Source organism: Mixophyes fleayi, chromosome 3 (assembly GCF_038048845.1).
Source record: "Mixophyes fleayi isolate aMixFle1 chromosome 3, aMixFle1.hap1, whole genome shotgun sequence".
NCBI lineage: Eukaryota > Metazoa > Chordata > Amphibia > Anura > Limnodynastidae > Mixophyes > Mixophyes fleayi.
Window position 1 is genome coordinate 225060233 of NC_134404.1, and position 26056 is coordinate 225086288.

Consider the following 26056-nt stretch of genomic DNA (forward strand, 5'->3'; position numbering starts at 1 on the left):
TGTTGACTGTATATGTGATAATGAAACTAAATATATGGCTGATTAAGACATTCCTGACACTTGACTGTCGTCTCTTCAAAAAGGGAACCACTGAAAATCCCAAACCTTTGATGATCACAGAAATTACCACTGAAACCAGACCTGACGATGAGCGTCATGAATTATTCGGAATAGCAATGCCAAAGAACTGCACAGTTTGCAACAAGAAACTACTAAAAACTGAACGAAGAACATGCAAGGCCTGCAGAACTACTATAGACTCAATAACTACCTACTAAGAAACCATCTTTTCTAGACATGGTCATTTGCCAAATTGCATCTCCTCATAAATCAAGTTAGGACAGGGAGGATCACAGGCTTATTACTGGTGGGGGATGGGTTGACAACTCCCTAAGAGGAACAACTCTATGTATGTGCTCTTCAAGCAGGATACATGTGTATAAGCACCTGCTTAATCGACAATAAGAATGTGGTTCTACAGATAGGCAGGAAGAGAGAAGGCCGAAAATTGAATAAAAGATGGGAAATGTTAAATATGATTTCTTTGTTAAGGCCTCATAAAGCCTTTGTTTAACCATTTTTGTAACTCACATGTATTATTTGCTAAGAGATTATTCATTTTTCTGCTGAAATGCAGTTTTGCAAGATGTTTGTTCACGGCCTTGAGGTTAAGCTGAGAGAGAACTCCTGGAAGAATGAAGCAACATTTGTGAATAGGTAGTTTCATTTTCAGCTAGTAGTGCGGTAGTTGTGCCCATGACGTTGGACATGGCAGACAGGAGATAAACCTCCAGCCCCCCTTGAGATAAGAACAATTGACACATCTGTCCTGAGAAGGGGGAGAAAGTTAAACACCTCAAGAATACATGAGATCGTTAATCAGCAGCGCATCCCATAGACTATTGTATGCTTATGACGTAGAATTCATATATTCAGAAGGCTATAAAAACTTTTATCTTTGTATCAATAAACAGAGAATATTCTTTGTATACAGAACTTGGTCTGTATCTTTTCTCTCCAGCTGATTGAAGCACTTCCAGATATACTTGACACCACAGGCAAACTTGGATCAGATTTTAGTTCTAATATGCACCAAAAACACACTGGTGGACAGGATGGATGTGTACTCATCTGCCAAGCCAGTGGAAAAGTTAAGTACTTTAAGCACTGTAGCAAATTGGAAAGTGTGGATATCGAAAGTGACTATTGGAAAATATGTTCTTTATACACAACTACATTACTGGGATTTAGTTTTTTTTACCCTTTTTTTTTACATTTCAGAAACTTAGTTGTTTTTCTGCCATACTTTAAAGTGATAGGGACCCCTAGAAGACAACACAATACTTATTGCAATGCTGCCATCGACTTAGCAGCAGAGGTGCACACCCGGCTGAAGAAGTTTTTCCAGATTAGGATGTGAGCCGATCGCAATGATTACATCCAATCCTAGGGCGACCTTTTCTGCCAGTTACACCCTGCGTAAGGCCACCCAGTCATTGTACTAAATGTTGCAATGTGGCATTTCTTCTATGCATAGGCAAAACATTGCTGCTCTCAACACTGGGATTATCCAGGATTGAAACTTAACAGGTTTTAGGTAAACAGTTAGTGTATGAAGCCCTATGATGTATAGTCAAATTACATTTTAGATTTCATAATACATGCCCATTGTTTAAGTGGTGTGCAAACAGCATGGTTTGCAAAGTTAATATAACCCACCCCCCAAAAAAAACTATTATAAAGTCATTTTTGCGAATGTACACTTTACAATGACTATGACAGACAAATCCACTAATATGAGCGGTTGTGAAAATATGAAGAAAAAAAAAAGCCAACTATAGAAATATAGGCTAGATTTTTGATAATCGTTCACAGGTAACATAGCAAACAGTTTAGACAATTAAAGAAAATATCTGATTGGTTGCTATGGGCAAAACCACTTGAGATTTGAATACTTCATCTAAAACAAAATCAACAGAAATCTATCAAATTATTTCCATCAATTCCATAATCATTTGAATTCATGCAATGTGTTTATGAAACATGCAGTGTTTGTCTCATTGAAGGACATCAAGTCATGTGACTGAAATAATAAGTATGTATACAGTATAAGTATGAAGTATTCACACATACATAAACGCAGTTACAGGGTCCCACAGAAAAGGTTTAAAAACATTTAATGGAGAACAAATTTTACACCATAAATACATAGCTTACGTAGGGAAGGTCACTTTCTACATGTTGTACTTGTAGTTAACTTGATACTAACCTGACCAACAGATGCCCTGATGAGTTTCATGAGTAGTCTAAGCCAGTTTATAACTACTAGCATTAGTGTCTATATTAATACACTAGCAAACAATTCCTGAAAAAATCTGTAGTATCTTCCCTGAGACGATAATCATTTAAAAAGGAAGCATGTTAATCAATTTAATTTTATTAAAAAATATTTACATAACCAAGAAAAGAAAAAGTATTTGCGCTATGACAACAGAACATTTATAAAAACACATTCAATGAGTGAGAAGAAAACTTTTACAGTTTCTTTGGTGCCCATATTTAAAAAAATTAAAAGAAAAAAAAAAAAATAGTAAAAGACTATAAATAAACCACAAGCTCAAACAGAGGATTTGCGTTAGTGCACATCATTACAGCTCTCTCCGTATGAGTACATGGGAATTACGTCACAAATAAATAGCACAGTTGTTTAAAAGCAGCAGGTCCAAGTCTTGTAAACAGTCCTTTTCTAGCACAGAAATGTCTCTGAATCCAGAGATTCTCAACACTGTGACAGACAACAGGTAAAAAGAGTTGTCCCTTTGTTGGTCCTGATTTATTTGATCAAGTTGCAGATTTCATTTATGTTTCTTTAAAAAAAAAAGAAAGAAAAAAAGGTGCCTGGTCTTAAAATCTCAATCCAGAAGTGGTTATTTACAAAATCTCTTTTCTGCTTTCAAACACAAAAGGGTAAATTTGCTCCACTGCGGTTGCAACGGACTTTACATCTGGACCTGAAAAAAAGAACAAACCATATTAGAAGGAACAGTATTAATTTTGTCTCTTCTATTTGTCATGGCATTATCTTGATGACATGAGAAAGATGGGGACTACTGATAAAAAACAAAAAATATATTGTTAAATCACCAAACTATTGTTTACCCATAAAAGCAATTATTTCTTCCCATAAATTTGTAGTGGGACTGACGATATCCTGCGGCAGGGGGTAGAGCCATTAAAATATGGGAGGAAGAAGCATTATTGAACTGGTTTTATGGAATGAGATAGAGGAGTTCTAAATGCCATTTTATTAATGACTATTTATGTCTTGTACAACACATCTGGGGGATTGAGACAAAGTTACCCCCATGCTTAAGATGTGTGTCTCAAAGGATACTGCACAGTACACTGCAGCACTTGCTTTATCATTTCTGTTTTATTTTAGCTACTAGGTGACAGGTTTCTCTTGAAACCCATAGATATTATTTCATTTTATGTGGTATAAAATGAAAAAGCACCCTGGCAGCTCTTGGTCATATTAATACAAAGCATATATATAGAAAAATGAGCTGCATTATGGTAATGCACATTATTACTAAAACATTTCTAGAACAATAATGGAAAACAAACTCTGGTTATACTAAGAGTAAGCATTGCATTCAAAAAGAATCTTGTATGGGACAATATACATATAGAAACACAAAAATTAAACCAGTCAATTGGCTAGTAATTAATAGTATCATAGGACATGACAGTTCTGCCATATTTATCATTCAACTATTACCTGTGACTGTAATACTTCCGGTGGAAAATATCTGCAATGTCGTTTTCATGGACTTTATCCTATAGCAAACTGCAGGATGAAGTTCAGGTTCATAACTGTACAATATAAAACACATTTGTTTTTATTACACAAGTCCCAGCAAAGAAAAACAAAACAAAAAATAACCAACACTTACCTGGCATTAGGGCGGTTTCGCTTGGTAAATTCTGGCAACCTTATTTCAAATGGCATAGAACATACTGCCAACACATTGACAACTTTAAACTCTGTAAACTTTACCTGTTAAAAAAAAAATAAAAAAATATATATAAATAAGTATATATAAGCATTGAAATCCAAAATTAAGTTTAGAAATAGACAATATACATTGAATCTGTATTTTAAGTAAAGGCATAACCAGTCTGAGCACTGGAAACTATAGGATTGTGAGGTAACAGAATGCTGAGAAGTCCTTATGCTGCTTATAATTTACACTGGAGCCAACAATCCCATATGGAAAAATATAAGGTCATTGTGGTAACTTAATTTTGCTCATAAAAGTTACCAACACACTGTGCTAGGGATATCTTTGCAATGTATATATTTAGTATTAAGAAGCTGCATTGCTAAATTTGTAATTAATTTACTTAACAAAATATGCTTCCATACAGCCAATGCTAAATATTGGAATGACTCTCTGGTTAACTAAGTCATGCTCATGTAAACAAGGGGCCTTCAAAAAGAACCTCATGCCTTTCTCTGTAATTATTGTATATATTATTAAACAATTATTTGTAGGGCACCACAGGACAGTAGGCAATGTGTGCATAGAACATGACACAAGGACATACCCGGTAGGGATTCCTGCAGTTCCCCCAACAAAGCAATCTTAATCTAATTTTGTAGGTAGCTTTGGATGGAGCCATATACTGATTCTGCTGTATTCTGGTTGGGAGTTGGTAAAAGCCAATACACCCCCCACCCCAGGTAGTACAAAATATGTCATGAAGGTGTTACTTCCAATTCAAGTAATTAGGAGGATCCCCAGATGCATATCTTGAAATGAATTATCAATAATGAACCCTGCAACGGTTGAATGAAATATGACTATATATGGATGCCCTATTGAAAACAGACGCCAGATGGCATTGCATGTGTGCGGCCAAATCCAACAAATGGTTTATTTAGAAAACAAAGCAAAGTACTGCACCAAAAATCCAAGCTTTTGCAAACAACGAGCCAATCTTCTAGCGCCAATTTTAGCTTCCTCTTCACTAAAATGAAAAACAAAATTGACAGTTTCAGTTTTAAGGCATTTTCTCATCACAAACTCCTGCTACATTATATTTACCAATAAAAGTACACTGTAGCTTTAGGTCTTTAAATTACAGCCCCTATGTTGGGTCTCATGTGCTACTGCCTTCCCATATGTCAGCGTAGGGACCCTGATAAAACAGCAAATGGTGGAGGGACCACCACCTAACTACTAAAGGAAGTTATTTAATAAGATTGATTTTTAAGGTGGAAAAAACCTTTAAAGACCATATGTGGGAACACTTCATGGTGTAAAACATACTAAATATTATAGAATAATATAAATATTTTGTAAGAGGGAGAATTATTTTTATGTGCTTCAGTCTTCCTAAATGTTATAAAATACACTACAGGAAGCCTTTCTAAAAGGCGTAAAAAGAGATGCATAACTAGTTATACGATATAACAAACTTAGACTATGCATATTGTGTTAGTAATTAAATAAGATTTACATCTATTGAAATGTTTCAGCAGTTATTTAATGTCATTTGACTATGCACAAAAATAAAAAAAAAGTTTGGAAAAAATCTCCACAACCAGCAGTATAGAATATATAGAAAACTGGTTATAGCCATACTTTTATTGGGACAAAATAGATTAGTGCTTATTAAAATGCAACATAATAAAAAAATTCAACGGACATAAAAGAGGATTTTTACTTACCGTAAAATCTATTTCTCTTTCTTCACTGGGGGACACTGCCAGACATTGGGGTATAGTAGTGGGATTGGGAGTTTAGGCACTAAAAACTCTATGATTTTTACTCCCCATCCTCTGCTATGCCCCTCCTCTCCTAGATACCTCAGTTTTGACTAACCAAGTGTACTATAAGGAGCTGCCCAAAGGCAGAAGAATGTAAATCAAAAACATTCATAATCAGATCGTCTACAGAGCAAGAGAGGGAGCGCAGTGTCCCCCAGTGGAGAAAGAGAAATAGATTTTACGGTAAGTAAAAATTCTCTTTTCTCTCTCCTACCACTGGGGGACACTGCCAGACATTGGGGACATACCAAAGCAGCCTCTATGGGAGGGAATGCTCTGGAGCGGCTGCACGCAATACTTTCCTGCAATCTGTAAAACTTTACAAAAGTATGAACAGACGTCCAAGTGGCCGCTTTGCACAGTTGTTCAGCCAAAGCCCCATGGCGCGCCGCCCAGGATGCACCAACAGCCCTGGTCGAGTGAGCCCTAAGCGTCTGAGGAACTGGCCGAGAAGCTCGGACATAAGCCAGACTAATAGTGGAAGCGATCCACAGAGCAATAGTCTGTTTAGACGCCGGCCAACCACGCTTCTTGACGTTGTATAAAACAAACAGATCCTTTGTTTTACGAATTGAGGCTGTGCGGTCCACATAGCACCGGAGAGCCCTAACCACATCCAGCAGATGAAGATCATAATCAACACAGTTGAAGACGACAAATCCGGACGAAATGCCGGAACCACAATCTCCTGATTGAGATGGAACCTAGACACTACCTTTGGAACAAAAGAAGGTTTAGTACGTAACACTGCTCTATCTTCATGAAACACCAGAAATGGAGAGCTACAACAGAGCGCTGCCAATTCTGACACTCTCCTAGCTGAGGATATAGCTAGAAGAAAAACCGTCTTCCAAGACAGATGGTGCAATTCTGCTGTCTGAAGGGGTTCGAATGGAGGAAGACAAAGAGCCCTCAACACTAAATTCAAGTCCCAAGGTTCTACCAGATGAGAAAATGGGGGTTGAATATGAAGGACCCCATGTAAAAAGGTCTGAACCTCACTCAGAGGCGCCAATTTTCGCTGAAAATAAATGGACAGCGCAGACACCTGAACTTTAAGGGAACCTAGTCTGAGTCCCTTATCCAGGCCCTCCTGCAAAAAAGCCAACCGTCTAGACAGGCTAAACCTGGAAGTATGGAAACCCTTGGATTCACACCAGAGGATATAAATCTTCCAGACCCTATGATAAATAGCCGAAGAAGATGACTTTCTTGCCCTAATCATGGTGGCAATAACCCGTGACGAAAAACCCTTAGCCTTAAGAACTAAGGATTCAGTAGCCACGCCGTCAAAGCCAGCCGATCTAATTCGAGGTGGTGAAGGGGACCCTGAACTAGCAGGTCTGCGCGCATGGGCAGACGAAACGGCTGATCTGCTGACATTCCTAGGATGTCCGAGAACCACGCCCTGCGAGGCCAATGAAGTGCTACCAAGATTGCCTGAACGCGTTCTCTTTTCAGCTTTTTCAGAATGCGAGACAGCATCGGAAAAGGTGGGAACAGATACACCAGCCTGAAGCGCCACGGAATCGCCATGGCGTCTGCTGCGTATGCTCGAGGGTCCCGGGACTTTGCACAATACCGAGGGACCTGACAATTCAGTCTGGAAGCCATGAGGTCTATTTCTGGTAGACCCCATCTCTGGACTAGAAGAGTGAATACCTCTTTGCACAGGGAACACTCCCCCGGATGAACCTTCTCCCTGCTGAGGAAATCGGCTTCCCAGTTGTCCACTCCTGGGATATATACCAAGATCTGGGGTAAATGATATTCCGCCCAGATTAGAATCTTGGCAGCCTCTTGCATGACTGCCTTGCTGCGAGTTCCTCCTTGATGATTCAAGTAAGCCACGGCCGTGGCATTGTCTGACTGTATCTGCAGGTGTTTTCCTTTCAGAAACCCCTGAGCTTTTAACAGAGTCTTGTGAACTGCTCTCAGCTCCAATACGTTTATGGGAAGAGCTGACTCCGGGGAGACCAGAGTCCCTGAAACCTTAACGGTCCTGTGACTCCTCCCCAACCCGAAAGACTTGCGTCCGTGGTAACTAAGGTGCAGGGGCCCGATTTGAGGGTGTGAACTTTGCTTAAATTGCTCGTGGAGAGCCACCATGTTAATGACAGTCGAGTTAAAAGAGACAGGCGGATGAACTGCCTGTCCAACTGTTCCTGTGACCGCGACCATTTCCGGAGAATCTCTAACTGAAGAGACCGGGAATGAAATTGGGCAAACGGAACTGCCTCGTACACCGACACCATGGTCCCTAGAAGATTCATGCAGGAGAGCATGGACACTCGAGGACGATCCAATAATACTCTGGTTCTCCGTTGGAGGGCGATGATCTTTTCCTGAGGAAGGAACACCCTCTGAACCATTGTGTCGAACACCAATCCGAGAAAGCGCATGCGCTATGCTGGGATGAGAGACGATTTTGGCACATTCAGAATCCACCCATGGTCCTCCAAGAACTCCATTGTGGTCTGAACCTGGCGAGATAAAATCTCTGCAGACCTCGCCTTTAAGAGAAGGTCGTCTAGATATGGAATTATTGTGACGCCCCTTCGTCTCAGGGCACTTGCCATAACGGCCATGATTTTTGTGAACACTCGAGGAGCAGAGGCCAGACCAAACGGGAGGGCTCTGAATGGAAAATGATCGGAACTCACCGCAAACCTCAGGAACCGATGATGCTGTTCCCAGATGGGAACGTGTAAATACACATCTTTTATATCGATGGAAGCTAGAAACTCTCCCTCTTCCATCCCTGCAATGACTGTCCGTAGAGACTCCATTTTGAATCTCTGGACTACCACTTGCTTGTTCAAGGACCTGAGGTTCAGTATAGGGCGAAATGTTCCATCCGGCTTCGGAACCAAGAAGAGAATGGAGTAGAACCCCTGACCCCTTTCTGGCCACAGCACCGGAACCACCACTCCCGCACCCTGAAGCTTCGCCACTGCTTCCAGCAGGGCCTGACTTCTGAGGGGACAAGCGGGCACCAGTGAGGAAAGGAACCTTGTTGGTGAAAACTGGATTAAGTCTATAACATAACCCCTCGACACCACTCCTCGAATCCAAGCGTCCGACGTGACTGACCACCACTGGCGCTTGAAGAGAAGAAGCCGTGCCCACACCCGCGTGGGGGCCAAGGAGTCATGCTGCAGAATTTTCACTGGGACACGACGTTCCCTGTCTGGGAGCGCCCCTACCTCTGCCGCCACCTCCTCTGGAAACAGCCGGCTGACCCCTTCGTGGGCCGCCACGGCCCTGAGAGAAGGAGCGAAAGGACCGAAACCGAGCTTGACGCGGTTTACGAGAGCCCATGGGAAGAATATTACTCTTCCCTCCTGTGGCTACCTCAATCACTTTCTCAAGCTCCGGCCCAAACATAGTGACTCCATCAAAAGGCAGGATTTCTAAGGACCTCTCTGACTCAGCATCCGTCGTCCACGAACGTAACCATAGGGAACGTCGTGACGCCATAATAAGGGCGCCAATTCTGGCATTGACTGCTACTGCGTCCATGGATGCCTATCCCATATAATCCGCCGTCTCCTGAATGTGCTCAGCGAGAACCAGGAGATCAGGTAGCGGAGCATTACTCTGGATGGCCGAGATCAACTGCTCTGCCCATATCTGCACCGCCTTATTTGCCCATGCAATTGCCATAGTGAGCATAAACAAGCTACCGGAAGCCACATAAGCGGACCGGAGAGCATTATCACACTTTTTGTCATTGGGATCTTTGAGAGATACTCTCTCCTGGGTAAGAATGGCAGAGGAAGTGGACAATCTGATAATTGGTCTGTCCACCTTAGGAGACGCCTCCCATTTAATACAATCCTCTGCTGAAAGCGGGTAAAAACTCTTAAATCTACCCGGCATAACGAACTGTTTGGCTGGATTTAACCAAGCATCCGTCACAATCTGCACCATCTCTGATGACAGTGGAAAAGACATAACCTGAGATTTAGTCCTTTTGAAAATGGAGAAACCTGATGGAGCCGAGGGTGTAGGGTCAGCAAAACCAAGGCTATGCCTAATACCTTACAACAGACTTTCAATATTACCCACCGAAGTGGTCATAATACTCAGTGAGTCTTCCTCCTGAGTATCTAAGACTTCATCCCCATCTGATGGGATATCTGAGCCTGGGCTACGACCCTGGTTAACATCCAGTGAAGCCCTTTTGGCTCTGTGGGAGACCGCAAGTAGGCGATCATCACTATGAGTTAGAGAACTCTGTGAGGATGTGCCTGCAATTTCTGTCTGGTCACTCCCCCCTGCTACATGTGTGGAGCGCTGCCCTGCAGAGAGAGATACCCGAGAGTCTGTAACAACATTCTGACGTATCTCTGCAGCTTGTAACATCACCGTAGTAAACTTCTCCATGTTTGCAGCAAAGGATTTAACCCAAGGCGGCTCTACCATGGCTACCGATGTCTGAGCTGGGGCGGGATGGTCCTGAGATCCGGCCTCACAAGCAGCGCAAAGGGCACCTTTGTCATGCTGTCCTTTTGAAAGTTTTACTTTACACATAGCACAAGTAAAATACAATGCAGACCCTCCAGAGGATCCCCTGTCAGAGGACTCTTTGTTAGACATCACTGGATAAATACAGTATAAACTGATTATCACTAGACAGATAAATGATTATTGTCTAAACAGTTAATGTCAGAATACAGCAATACACAATTTGTAGCCAGATCTATATACCCGGGTACAAATCAGCCCCAAAGTAACTTTTAACCTCTCCCGCCAGGCAGAACAATTAACCATGAATGTTTAAAATGTTTTTGTACACAAACAAACACAGGATTTAACGATAGCAGTCACTGAAGAGGTAAATGAGAGGAGAGAAGCGACATGCAGCTGATCGGTATGAGCTTAAGATGGCGACTCCGCTGTGCAGGATCCTGAGAAGTGCGGGAAACGAAGGTCCTCCCCTCCAGCTCCGCCCTCGTCAAAAAAATGTCTGCTCCTCTCTAAGTTACCAAACAGCTCATCTATAATATGGCTGTCGGTAACCTCTCCACAACACGCTTGTAACAGTGCCCAGGAGCGTGTGTGATGTCTGCCCTCCTCATGCAGCGCCGCTCTCTATCATAGAGGGAGCGCTAACAGACCCGCGCTGCTCGTTGTCAGGGGAGGTGGAGGTATGGAGGAGGGGGCTTGCCGGCTAGTCCGTCGGAGGGGAGATGGATCCTGGATCTCCCCCGCACGACCTATCTCTGTGGCCCGCTGAAGAGGACTACCTCCGTGGGCACCTAAAACCCTAATGGCGCTATCAATCATCTAAAAGCTCGCTTCTAGGGGATGAACTGCCGGCAAGACAGGTGAAATCAGAGTGAAGGAAGCCCAGGACTATTCACCCTCTCTGGGACTTAGGATCGATCCCCGCGAATCACCACTGAGAAAAAATAAAATAAAAACGTGACAAACTATCACTAAAGAAAGTATAGGCAGGAGCCTATACCAAACTGGCCTAACTCCTAAGGCACTAAAAAAAAACTGAGGTATCTAGGAGAGGAGGGGCATAGCAGAGGAGGGGAGTATAAATCATAGAGTTTTTAGTGCCTAAACTCCCACTACTATACCCCAATGTATGGCAGTGTCCCCCAGTGGTAGGAGAGAGAAATACAGGGTTCCCATGGCCAAGAGTCCCACAGTTCCGGAGATACTGACCTCTGAATTTGTGGGTAAAGGTCAGTTCTCCAGGGCTAGACACTTAAGAACTGAACATAAATATAGCACCAAGTACAAATCTATTGGATGGCTACAGTTCCTTATGCCGGTTGAAAGGAGAGGGGTTGATTGCTAAAAGTATTGCATTTAGGTGAATTTCTTATTTAATAATTGGTGCAAGTATGCAATACACTTTAGCAAACAATCAGATATTAACGCTTATCAGTCCAGTGCAAGCAAAAAACTAATAAATACCATGTATTTTATTCTCACCATGTTGTAAAATAAGCGTGATCATCATTAATTTGAGGATTAGTCATTTAGATCAGTAGTGTGAACAGATGAGACTTTGACAAACCCCCAGACCAAAAAGGGGGCCATTATACATGGTCATGAGGGGCACATGCATAAAAATTCAGGGTTGCACAAGATGTAAGTGGGACAACCTGCATGTAAAAATCTCTAGTTGTATAAAAGGGTTTCCAACAAAATAGGTTTTCGTGTCTGTGACTGCATACTATTCTTTGTTTTCTGCTATAAAATAGCACCTCTAATGAACTTGGTCTTAATGAAACATAACTTTATTGTTATTATTATTGTATATTTGTAAGGCACCAGTGTCCCGCACCACATTGTCCCGCAGCAAGGTACTGTAGGGAAAACAGGACATACAATGTAGACAAAATAAATGTAGACATAAAATCAAAGCTGTGCCCTCTTTCAATCTATTGGAAGCGGGCACAGCTGAAATAAAAGGAGTGGCTTTAAATTTAAATAACAACTTTACCTTGTTGCTCCTGTGCAAATAATTTTTCCTGATGACCAGATTGTAGCAGTTATTCTAGGTTTCCTAAGTTTCATCAACACCTTCTAAAATGTTAATTAGAGAAGGATTAGCACAAAAAATAAAACCACGATACTATTTTAAATAACACCTCATTAAAGAAACAAGGCAACTTTTGCCATTTCAAGACTATGTTTCATTATTTCTCATTTTACATACTTCTCATTAGACACAGAAAAATGATATTTGCTGTACTCAACTGATTTTGAATGTTCACTGGTGGAAACTTTAGAAGCAGATTCTATACATGATCATACAACTGATGGAACCTGGTGCAGTTATGTTTTATTTTTTTCCATTTATATTACTTCGTTTTTAATACTGAACGTTAACCTTCTCTATAATTGTCATTGCAGAAAACCACTAAGCCTGCTGCATTGTTACTTTATATGGTTCTTTAATTCTACCCAAATAGATACATCATGTCAATTTATAGCATTCATATGGTCAATTTGTTGGTTGCAAAATGAAAAAAAATCACTTTAACAAATGGTTTGTAAATCTAAATATAATTAAACCATAGGTAATATTAAAAAAGTGAATTATAGGAGTCCTAAGTCAAAAACTTGATACCACTGTGAAAGATTACAAAAAACCAACAGTTGTCTCCCCAACAATCCATGACTATGTATATTTAATTCTGTCACTGCATCAGAATCAGATCGAACATATAAATAACATGTTCAACTGGAGATAATTGACATTAAAGCCATTTGGTCAACACATTAAAAAAAGAGAAAATATGTATAATTTAATTTTACAAAAAAGGTGCATTTGACACCACAATTTTCCTGTATCAGTTTGTCAGTAACCTCACATCACTACTATGTACTGATGAGGATTCTGCTCCTTCCACTATCTAACACTCAAGCTGGCTTCTTGCTAACCCCATTTTCCTCCTCACATCATTACATTGCCCATTTCATACACAGCCCTGTCCTCACAATCCCACAATTGGACAGCTCACTGCCTCCCACAAGAACAACATACATATCTCCTGCCGTTGGACAGGTTGCCCGTTTCAAAAAGAAGGACATCCCGGATAAACAGAAGTTAAAGGTTAAATACAATATAGCGCTCAACTTAAACTTAAAAGAATGTATCTTTTTCCAGTTAATATGAAAAAAAAATTAGATCAACCAAATAAATAAAAACAAATATAACATACTCACTCCAACTTCACGCTTGTATATGACATTTACCCCCTCCAAAGCAATCTTTCGCAAGTTTAAATGGCATCTCGTTCGGAACACACATACAACATTTGTGATTAAAATATCTAAAGCCACATCACTGTCTGCATCCATTGAGGTGGCTTACTTGCTGCTTGCCCCCACCATGAAGAGTATGCCCTGGTTAAAAAATAAAAAAAGAAAGAAAAGTTTACTTTTGTTGCGTCTATTGATAGCAATTCCAAAACTTTGTGTGCTATAAAAGTGAACTGCTGCTAAATGACCTTACGTTGGGAGTCTATAAGATTCAAGAAGGTGCCAGTTTGCCTTACTCTTAAAACTGCACTACCAGGTAGGGTAAAAAAAAAAAACAACAAGAGCTCCCATCACTGAAGCAGCTGGTTTTCCACTAAGCTCTGTAGTTCATCTCACAGCTCGCGGCAGATGGACCAATAAGAAGTGGCAATCAAAGGCCAAATCCCAGGAGCCAACTAGCAATTGCACCTACAAAATACTGCTGCAGCCAGGTTTTGGGAGCCTTTTCTATTTAAGTCAATGGAAGCACTTCTTTCCAGGCTCATTAAAAGATCCTGCTGGCTCATAGATTTGACTTGACTCCTGTATGCCACATTATTTTATCCTGCCCTGTATTAACAGCTGTATTATATATTAAGCTGCTTGTATTTTATGATTAGTGTTTTTACATTTTTGGATTCATTTTCTGCCTGCATATTTGGCAATGGGCTTCTGTAAACCTCCTATCTTTGCAGATAACAGCTGAGCCCCAGCACTTCAGTGTTTTTCACAGCAAACATGCTCATGCTACAAATAATAGAAATAAAGGACTGCTTGTAGGGGATGACTTACAAGATATCCACCAAGACAATCACGTTGTAGTGAGTGTGTGCAGTAACTGCAGGACTATTCTACGCTACAGGGGATCTGTACAATCAAATTTTGTGTGTGTGACAGGTAATCATACAATCTTTTAGATACAGTTCTATCAATTTCCAATAGAATAAAAAGGTATTTTGTATGGTAATACTGGGACACTATACAATACCAATTAAACAATTGAAAAATGTAAAGGCAGTAGTGTGTATTGATCATTAGCCTTACACACTAACCAGTCATGGAACAATTTAGAACTCTAAATTCTGACAAATTAAACCTAAAAATAACAAGAAGCATTGTTTATCTTTATTTTTGACATCTATTATTTTACTACCCTTTTTGCATTTAATGTACAGTGTTGTTAGCACTGGACCCAACTCTTGTAATACACTAGAGGCTAATCTGTGGCATGATGGCACAGTATTTGGCATTGCTGTCTCACAGTTCTGTAACATGGGCTTGATTCCACCCAATATACTATACCTAAAAAAATTGTTATGTTCTCCTAGTATTTGCATTGATTTTCCTCCCTCAGTCCAAACACATATAGAGGTAGGTTAATTGGCAACAGACAAATTGAACCCTAGTGTGTGGTTGGGAATTTAGACTACAAGCTCCAATAGGGCAGGGAAAGATGTGATATGATGGATCTATATAAACAATAATAACGTATGTTTCATCTTCTGTAACTGATCATAGGCAAGTTCTGTACACATGCAATACTTGGCAGTGTCGGGTAATCTATTGCTACCTAGTATGGATATCTTAAACCTCCAATGTGTACACTAGGATTATAAAACACAATATACAACACCATACGGAGGATGGGGCAGACCTGTTACGGTAGGTGACTAAGGACACCGAGAGCAGGCAGCCAGGCCGGCCACAACGCCATCACTGGCCCGGGGTGACACAGGAGAAGTCCAGCGAATGAGATCAGTGAGGTCACCCAGGACAGTAGCGCCCGCTGCCAGTCAATGCAGCCAGACAATACAGCCGCAGACCCGCACTCGGCGTAGCTCAGCCACAATATAGGTGATAGTCGTGACCGGGTGTGATCGCGGTTACTTCCACGACATACCTGCTAACTGCACCGTCAGAGCCGGTACAGCCCGTTCTGCGCGTCGGTACAGAAGTAAATAGATATGTCCCGGAAGCAGTACTGGGGACCTGGTCACCCTGCAAGACACTTCACTATGCCCCGCCTACTGCACGGCTCATCCAGACACCAAGCTTTACACGAACCACCAATAGTAGCTGTTGTCTTAAATGTATTGACAGTTTAACCTTTTGAGAGGAGGTTTGTGATTGGCTGGACGCAGGGAAGTGACGGTTAGGCGTGTGATGTAGGACTACGCTCTTTGTTTGGGGAAACTGATTTATCGAAAATAAGATTCAGGGTTTCCTGTGGGACGCACCAGGGCTGGTCTCTATGATGACCATCCACAGCCCCCCAGGCCCTCCAACTGTGCTAGCTAGATCCATTTCAGCTAAGGTACATTCAGACGTCACTAGGACATCACCAGGTCATGTGACTTCTGCAGTCACATGGTACACAATGCAGGAGGCTGCTGGAAATCTTCATGTTCCTGTGTAGCTGGAAGTCACTGGTGGAGAAAAAGGAAAGAAGAATGTAATGTGTTTGGGAGAATGCATGTGTGATTAAAGCATATGGGCAGAGGGGGTATGTGTGAGTAAATCATGTGTGCGAGTAAAGCATGTGTGCGAGTAAAGCGTGTGGGCAGAGGGGGTATGTGTGAGTAAATCAAGTGGGCGGAGGGTGATGTGTGCGAGTAAAGCACAACCACAGACCTTGGGATTAATTTTGCTAGTGGTTTGTTTTTGGGGTTTTTTGGACAACAATGGACTATTGGAATGAAAAACCAGATGGTTGGTGAGAATTACTAGGGTTTGTATTTATTTACATTAAAATTATTTTAACATTGAGGGGTCTTTTTTATTTGAATGTTGTCTTGGTACACTACAGGTCTCAGTGGGCCCTGAGTGTCAGGGCGTGCTGGCACTTGTGGTTCCTCAAGTGTCAACATGCTTTGGCGGCCATGGGTATACTGGTGCTTATACTACTGCAAGCACCAGCATGCCAAAACTGTTAATGGCAGCCTGGGTTTGCTGGTGACCTGTAGTGCATTACAAAATAATTAATTACACCAAATCCACTGCCCGTGAGGGGTGTGGGAACAGCCCTAATGCTCTCGCACAGGGCTGGGTACCCTTAAGGATGGGAAGATCTGCTTTTTTTTTTTTTGCTGACCCCATCTCCCTAGGGAATTCAGCCTGGTTCTGGTTGTCATTATGGCAGGGGGACCCCACAATACAGGTTCGTCTGCTATAGTGCCAGCTGCCAAAGCCTAGTGCTGGCTGTGGTAAAATCAGCACAACCCCAAGCTTTTTGTCCCCACATACGTTTTTGTTAATTTTATATATTGTGTATTATTATTGTACTGTATTGTGCTTGTGCCAACCCTTGTTTATTTTTCCAGGTTTCCTCCACTCTCAGGACTACAACTCTACTTGAATGCTGCTGCTTGAATAAATAGTGCTTGTGACTTGTTTCTCCCTGAGCCGTGCACCAGAGGGTGAAAGACACGTTCTGGGGGTGTACTGTTATCGGTTTTCTTTTTTAAAGGTCCGTTCATCAAGCGATATTAACAAAACTTTGAGAATGCAAGAAACATAATAATACTGACAGTTTATGAATTATTTTATTTCTACTTCATGTTATTTATTATCACAGTAATTTTTTACCCCATTAAAATTACTACATCTCTGTTTATATTTTGACTGCAATACTTTTTCCAAAACATCACCATTTTTAGTATATAAAGTCCGTACTTTATCTGTAATTGCTATGCCAATCAAGGTGCCCCCAGCAGTGGAGTATCCAGTGGAGATGACTGATCCAGGCGGCCAACCAGACCAGCTCACTCATTGTCTTGCACTGCGAATGATTAATAAATTTAATTATTTGAATAATCTATTTAGTGCTGATATCCTTCTATAAGCCCTATGTGAAACTGGTGCATAAATGGGGTGTCGCCAGACCGATTGTGGTTAATAATGTCACATAAATATCCCTTGGTTAATAATGTCACATAATTATCCCTGGCTATATCAGCAAGCCAATGTCCAAATTACTTTTTTAGCTTAAAATGTTAATTGACACTAAAATCTGTACATTATGGTTTATCAAAAAATATTCATAAAATTAAACTATAACCTAAAACATCCACTGTATTGCTTTTCATGAATGCCTGATGTATGTTGATGTGTATAGAGGTTCTAGCACAGAATAAAATTGTAAATAACTTTTCTCCTGGATTGATATCTACACAATCTCCTTTACTTTAACTTACCTTTTTCATTTAAATTTTTTGCTGTCACTTCCAGCAATTTATGGGCCTGTATCTTCAGTTCCTCCATTTCTTACGCTAAGATTATCTTGTTTTTGATTTGTGTACATCCATATGAAGTATTAATGAATACCCAGTAGATTAACTATTAAAAGGTTGTCCTAATATGTACTTGTATCAAAATAAAAAATAAATGGCTAAATATATATTTTTTAGGGTGAGTTGAAACCGAAGACACACTGCAAATATTATACTATCCATTTCATGTTATTTTGTACTGATACCATTATTCCAAACAATTATTTCCCTCCAAGCTGGCTAAATCCCATCTCACTTCATTACCTGGCCAAGAGAGAGAAACAGGTACTTTCAGAGATGGGGATCTAGCTGGTTCACACAGTGGGCCTGATTAAGTAACAGATGCAAATCGAATGCAATATGATTTTTTATTATTTGTTTGTTTGTTTTTTTAAAAAATATAAAAAAAAACTTCAATTAATGTAATCTGTTCATAATATAGGGCCCGATTCATTAGTGATCGGATCTTGTGCTTAATTTGCGGTGAGTATTTTAAGAAGAAACGGTGAGATAAGAAATTCGCAATTCAGTAAGGAACAGAAAGTTGAAAACACACCCACCTTCAGTTCTTTATGCAACAGAATATAAGATGCAACGGATCTTAAGCAATTAGCTCATCTTAAGATCCACATCTTAATATCCGCTTCTTATTTAAAGATAAGAAAGTGTGTTACGTAAGGGCAAATGTGGGAGGTGCGAAGGGTTTGTTTACACATGTAAAAACACTGTATTACATAAGACTATTGTAATCTAATTATTCATTTCAACACTTACATGTTCGTATTATCTGGGACAAATTACTTTCAAGTGTTTTTAATGCGCTAAATCAACACACCTTCTTATTCACCTAAATGCAGGATCGTGTAATGAGTTTAATTTGAACGTGGATGCAAAATCATTGCATAATAATTCGCCAACAAACAAAACATGCATATTAAACTAAACACTAGTGTATTGTAAAAATTAATATTATTAGTGTTCCAAAATGCATAGCATACTCTTTCGTAATAGATACATAGTAGAGTACATACAACCTCCACACAGATAAAGGTCATGAGTCAGGAATCAAACTCATTACTCCATTGTTGGAAGGTGGATTTCCTAACCACTAAGGCAACATTCATTTGGAAATATAAATACATTCTAGAGACAACAGCAATAAGCACAACAATACAGCATGTGTGCAACAGAAGTAAGAGCTAGATATTAGTATTCTTTCTTATTACCCAAAAATATATGGCAATTAAGATCTGCACAGGTAACTTAGTGGTTAGCATTTCTGTCTCAACACTGGCATCATGAATTTGAATACCAATCATGGCTGTAATATCTGTGTGCAGCTTGTGGACCTTAGTCATTAATAAAACGAAAACAACAGGAACTTTGCCCAAGCCCGCCTGTTTTAGTATTAGGATAGTAGTTACCTAATAAGGAAAGTAATGGTTTGTTTTCATGTAACACACAAACACTTGCTAGCTTGATTTTTCTCGCTCTACCACAATAATAAATCTGTGTCCTCATATTTTAGATGTATCTTCCCCCTCAAATGCAACTTTATAAGGTTAAGGAGCATTTATAAATCTTTCTGTTTTTGGTGCCAAAATGATTCTGCCCCACAGAGCACATTCATTCACATTATCTGCATGCTGCCATCTATTACTATGAATGTCCTTAGACTTTTGGGGTGGAGGTGGTTGATTTTGAGGGGACATGCTCCTTTGAGGTTATTGCAAAGATTGTCTGACAATCTATTATTTTTGATTCATCTACAGTTTGTATGTTTTGTACTCAGCTTCCCTTCAAATGAATGCAGACAACACCTCAGCAGCACAGTGGGTTAGTGCTTAGTCCTTCTGTCTTGCAGGCCTGAAGTCATGAGTTTGTTTCCCAAACATGCTGTTACCAGCATGGACTTTGTGGTCCATTAACATAAGTAAAGTCTGAATGAGAGGAACTTTGAACCTTGTAAAAGTGTTGACTCAAAATTGTTGTTTGGACACCAAATTAAACTAATGGTTTTTTTTTTCAGGTACCACACTGATACATTTGGAAGTTCGTCTAGGACATGCCTTACCCCAAATATAAATATATACCAACTTTTTCAATATACCTGCTATCTAACATGAATTGACCAAGTTACTCCTTTTATTGACTCACTTTTCTATATGAATCTTGCCCTGTATGTTCTTCCCATTTTTTGTAATAAATTCATCCCTCAACTGCATTTGATTTCATCAATCAAACTGTGTGTGTGTGTGTTGTTAGACTGTAAGCTCCATTGGGCCAGGGTCTGTGTTCTCTGTAGAGCGCCTCAGAGTTGCTGGTACACTCATAAATAAAAAAAAATGTAGAAATTAAGTAAGATGTAGTGTAAAGGGACCAATGTTAACTAAATATTAAGTTATGTTTGAAATGTCCATCCATTATTGCCTAAAATGTCCGCAACACATTTGTTTAACTTTAACATTTAAAAAGACACACACACACACACCACAATTTTTTTTTTTTTTTATCATAACTTGAAAAACATTAATTTGTCAAACAAAAAACATAAAAAAATTGAAAAACAAATCATAATTTTCAAATATAATTGGTAAATTTTTTTATTTATTTTTTCTATACTTTGAAATATAGTAGATTATTCCCCCCCTTTAACGGTGGGACTTCACCCACAGCCTGGGTGTCTTCTTGAGCTGTAGAAAAAAACAACAAAAAACATGTTAGCTAATTGTTGCAACATATGTTCCTTCAAAAGGGTGTACTTTGTTTAACCCATTCGACGGGATAAGCAGAGGCATGAAATGTTACCTAACTTCACTTTGTCAGAAAAGGTTAATGGTATGCAAAACGCAGTACTAGGCAGAGGATTAATACCTGTGTGTAGCAGTATGTATTTATATATACACATTTGTGTGTTGGCTGGGGTTTACTTAAAACACCAAAAATTTGTTTTAGGGCAATCATGGTTGGAAACTGTGGAATGGATAACTAGCTATTTGCTTAAAGGAATGTGGCTAATCATGATTTGTTCTCCAATACAATGTGACTACAAAGGAATACAAACCAGAAAAGTTCTTAAAAATTTGCGAGAGTCTCCCGGACTCCCGGGAGAGTGTTGCAATCTCCCTGTTCTGCCCAATGTGGGCAGAATTCGGTTCAAACGCCGCGATTCACCCGGAATCGCGGCGTTTGTCCCCGCCCCCGCTGTAAAATGACATGTTTTGCGTCATTACGGGGCGGGGCCAAAATGACGCGATTTCGGCCCCCTGCACACCCACGTCCCAGCCGGCATCTCCCGGAAGCCCAAAAACAAATGTTGCCAAGTATGATATAGACTTAAGCTTTCCTGGGAGTGCAAAGCACCAGTGGCTGCTAGCAGGGCAGTGGTCTGGCTTCACTGTCACCTGGCTTTTGGCAAGCACACAGATTCACCAGACCTGGGGTAACTTGAGCCAAAGGAATAAGAACAAGGGTCGTCGCAGTTGTTCACCCAAACTCCATCCTCCGTCAGCTGGCAGGAACCATTACCTCATACAGCAGCATGATCTTTCTGAGAATAGCCCCCGGCTGTAGGGCTGTGTTGACTGCTGTGTCTAAGGCTATTAAGGCATAGGAATACATTACACATTTCCTAATTAAGATGATTACATCAGACACAGAAAGCCTCCCTGTTGTGCTTAAGAATACACTACTAAATATTATCTACTTTGCCTACTGATGTACCTAAATGTATAATATTCCAATATTTCTTTTTTAGGCTGAAATGTTTAGTTAATTAGCAATGTTAATAGGAGGGCTAAATATACACAATCTATATAAATGGTTACAGCATAATGTAATTTTGCCTATTCACTCCATTAAGTTTTAAACATAACACTTGCCTGACTAGAATTTAACAGAGGACAGGTGACTACCCCTAGCTAGATATCCTGTTGTTTATGTAAACAAAGATAGTTTATGCAATCCAAAAATCTGCTCTGCCTCTTAATATAATTATTGATGTATGTTTCTACAGATCTATAATACACATAGACTTACCCATTTGGCCTAAGTGAACAACAGGACGCGTCAGACTAACATGAAGGCATCACCTACAGTGTAATAGATAATGTTACACCATCTCATATATGACCAATCTTAAGGCTGATATCCAAACACAGTATGGTGGTGAGCACAGACATGCTATGTGAATGAAAACACACCTACTGAAAACCCAGTCTTAATATGTGCTAGGGCAGACTTCCTAGGGGGACATGGGGATAACAAGTGCATCTTCAACGGTATCGTGACAGTTTGGGCCTTGAGATAATTTGTATTAAAATATAATGAAAAAACCCATACGGAATGGGTGAAAGATTTGGAGTAGGGTTAGGGCAATGGACTTGATTGTGTGGACTTTGTGCTTTGCATTTGTCTGTGGGCACGATTCAGAGCAAAGTGGTGATTGTGACTGGAGTCCAAATTGCTCAATGTGGTTTGAACATGCCCTAGCCTAGGAAGTGTGGTGGCCAACGATTCTAACATTTAAGGACCCTACTTTATTCACATTTACATCTGAACTTATTAAGTTCAGATGCCATGTTGACCTTGCAAAATACATAATCCTAACACATGGCTGACAGGTATTACCACTGGCGTGGAGTAGAGACTTGTCCAGATTGCAGGTAAGATACAAGTAGCATGAAACAATCTGTGGCTGACAGGTATTACCGCTGGCATGAAGTAAAGACTTGTCCAGATTGCAGGTAAGAAACAAAGTAGCGTGGAACGATCTGCAGCTGACAGGTATTACCACTGGCGTGGAGTAGAGACTTGTCCAGATTGCAGGTAAGATACAAAGTAGCGTGGAACGATCTGCGGCTGACAGGTATTACCACTGCTGCACAGGAGGGTCTTCCACGGCAGGCAGAAAACACAATCCAGGAGCAATGGACTCCTCAGAGGAATGAGGACCAAGAACAGGCTAAGGTAGTATGGCAGCAGGTGTCTTAAATAGTGAGAAGCAATTTATCAACCAATGAGGAGAGGGAGAAGGATTTATCAGTTCTTAGGTCTGCATATGCGCAGACCCCTAGTCTAAATGGCGGACAGCCGCGGTGCAACACAGGCGCAGGCAGAGCAGAGAGAGACCTAGATCCTGAGCCAGAGGAACCAGCGATCCGGTGAGTGACAGGAAAGGGCTGTATGTGCCTGATGGTAAAATAAGCTAGGATGGCTACAATAGATAGTACAAGTATACATGTACCTAAATGGGCCCCAAAGTACTAGGGAATGATTGTTGGATTGTTGTGTATGACAAGAGCAAGAACAGCAGTGTAATAACCAGCAAATACTTCTTTGGGATTGCTGACACTGTTACAGGGTAATATTTATTATCAACAGACAATATTACATATTTTCACCACAATACATGGAAAATAAGACAGTGGACTTTGACATAAAGTTCCTTGGGTGAGGACCAAACAATCAGGGCCAAGTGTAGAAACACATAGACAGGGTTGTAGCAATTGCTAAATACTTCAACGTCTGATAAGACATAAAATGCAGAGTTGTCAAATGCATGTCATCGTTTGCTGTTGAAGGGAAAAGAAAGAAATTGTTCAACAATATTATCTCATATATAACTTTACTGCATGTACTTAGTTTATGTCTTTGTGCACATGAAGCTGGCCACTGTAACATAACATGCAAAGGGTCTAGTAAGGCTCAACACAGTACTCTTTGGAATACTGGCATGTGGGTTTCAGCTATATCTTGGTTTTGGAGTGTGCTTTGTCGCGGTTTTAGAGAGAATATTCCAAAAAAAAAAAGCATAAACTAGTAAACCTGTGGATTGGATAACGTTGCCTAGGCAGGCACACAAATCAGCGTCTGATTCACAAAACTTATTAACAGCCAAATTGTATGCTGCACCCACACTTTACTTTTCAGAACACTATCGATACTTACATGCTTCAACTGGCTACTACACCATGGCCCCCTCAGCAACTCAAAATGCAAGTTGTGCGGACCCTCAACCTGCCAGCATCTACATGGTCCGGCAGGTGGGTAAAACAGCCTGTGGTTACAAAGGTAACACATTACTTATTTTACGAATGTGGCATGTTCTTCAGTATAATGGCAACAATTTATAATATATATTTTACATTCCTTGGTGAACAATGTTATCCTAGAGTTTAACTAACAATGTAAGGCAAAAATATTTGTAAGGTAATTGTCATTGCCTTACCAAAACATTCGTCCATTTAATCAATGATATTCTTCAAACAGCATATGGGTCAGGTTAGGACATTTACAAACTAAGTCTTAATTTCTACACTTTAGGACGTAGATGTTTGCACAATAGCCATTTGAATTTTTAAAAAAAAATTATGGTGGGTGGGCCAAATGCTTGACCCAAATATATACACTAAGTTAAGGAGAGTTCTTAAAGCATTTTCAAGTATGCTTACATGTTGCCATAGGTTTGACAAGAATGTCAAATGGATTCAATTTCATTAAAACAACAACACATGTATGTTTGGCAAGCCATTTGTTTATTTCTAATGTAAGTTTGCATATCATTTTGGTTTGCTAATTTTTACATCAGATAGCATTGGTGTATTTTACATTTAACCTTTAAAGGAAACAGTAATGATATATTAGATTTACCTCAAAAATAAGTGTCAATGAGTGTCAATGACATACTGCCTGAAGTTGGCCTCCTCACCTGATTCATGGGTTCTGGCTTCAGGCTCCCCCACCTCACCCATCCCAGCAACCTCATCCTCCATTCCAGGAGCCCCACTCTGGATGGCAGTATTGTGAAACACCACACACAGAGCAATGATATCACATACTTTATTCGGCCCATACATCAGTGCACCCCCAGACCGGTCAAGGCACCTTAAGTAGCCTTTAATAGCCCAAATGCCCGCTCAAAGACCGATCTGGTGGCTGTATGAGCCGAGTTATATGTAACCTCATGCTCTGTGTGTGGGCTCAACATCGAAGTGCGGAGCTAAGGGCGTAAGGGACAAGCGTTGTCTCCTATGTAGGGTGAGAAGAAAGACATAAGAAACACGTTTATACACTGTAACAGTAACAAATGACCATTCTCCAAACGCTACTAGTCAAAAATGTATATAGTACATTATATGAAAGGCAAATTAACAGCTAAGTGAGGAATATTACCTTAAATAAACTATACAATACATTGTAAAGTTAACACATTTGGAAAAGCACAAACCATAGGAGGGTGAAGGCTTTTAACAATGTGTCTACTATGTGATTTTTGAAGCATGGCATGGCCAATATCAATCTTACATGTAGTGACTAATTTTAAACTAACCATCTCTTTAAAAATTTTCACTACCAAACAATAATCTAATATTTGGAATATACACAAATGTCAACCCAACTTGACTTAGGCATATGGCCTTGTAGAGTTTACTAACTTTATAATTATGTAGCAAAATAGCCTCTTTCAAAACTCAGGTAACCTTAGATGTAATATATCTGTGTTGTAAATCTGGCTATATTACCAAGAGCATTTTGAAACATGGCGAAAGAAAAAAAACCAAACAGTTTTCTAACTACTATAAAGAAAGGCCACATGCACTAATATGTCACAATGTGGAAACATAACATTTCAGAGCAAAGATCACATTCAGAGTACAGTAACTTATAACTTGATTTTTAAAAAAAAGGTTAGCAATAAATTGAGTTAATACATTATTCTAATTACCAGGAAGCCACGCGTCTCCATGTGGCCTTGCACCCCCTTGCCTCTCTTGCAATCTATACCACGTGCCTGGACGTTGTGGAGGATTAACCTCTTTGTGAACCAGATTATAATGCAACTCCAGGATCTCCTGTATGTGTGACAAAAGGTTGAGTTTACAAACAAACAAAAACATTAGCTGAGGACTTTACAGCTTTGCATTTATACTGTAGACTCCAAACATGAAACTGATACTTACAACAAAATTGCGATTCATCTTCAATCTTTGTTTATGCAAGTACAGTCTGGAGTTATAAAAAAAAAATGAAAAAACATGCGTCAATACTCAAGCCAAAACGTAAATTAAATGATGTCCCTTGTTATCCCAAGCAATCTAAAATCTGTTAGGGGGCGGGGGTTAAGAAAGAGATACCAGAAAGGGGGAAAATAAAAGAAAGAAAAACAAAACTTGCGTCA

The 26056-nt window shown here is 40.1% G+C and overlaps 1 protein-coding gene and 1 long non-coding RNA gene across 5 annotated transcripts; one reads left to right on the forward strand and one right to left on the reverse strand.

Annotated features, from left to right (window-relative positions):
* Positions 1–2417: 2417 nt before the first annotated feature.
* On the reverse strand, positions 2418–15644 carry TBPL1 (TATA-box binding protein like 1). Of its 2 annotated transcripts, none has more exons than XM_075203195.1 (7): positions 15510–15644; positions 13535–13714; positions 12306–12388; positions 4971–5034; positions 3957–4060; positions 3782–3876; positions 2418–3011 (listed from the first exon to the last, which is right to left on the reverse strand). In XM_075203195.1, exons 2-7 carry the CDS (start codon positions 13667–13669, stop codon positions 2932–2934), a joined length of 561 nt encoding a protein of 186 aa, XP_075059296.1. In that variant the 5' UTR covers positions 13670–13714; positions 15510–15644; the 3' UTR covers positions 2418–2931. The 2 variants fall into 2 exon arrangements, with proteins under 2 accessions (XP_075059296.1, XP_075059297.1); XM_075203196.1 differs by lacking the exon at positions 15510–15644 and adding an exon at positions 15264–15503.
* A 287-nt stretch (positions 15645–15931) lies between these two features.
* On the forward strand, positions 15932–20101 carry LOC142144399 (uncharacterized). 3 transcript variants are annotated; one of them, XR_012689700.1, is made up of 3 exons: positions 15932–16337; positions 16930–17047; positions 18022–20101. It is a non-coding gene; the product is annotated as an uncharacterized LOC142144399 (long non-coding RNA). The 3 variants fall into 3 exon arrangements; XR_012689701.1 differs by having other exon boundaries at positions 15932–16139; positions 16174–17047; XR_012689699.1 differs by having other exon boundaries at positions 15932–17047.
* Positions 20102–26056: the final 5955 nt, after the last annotated feature.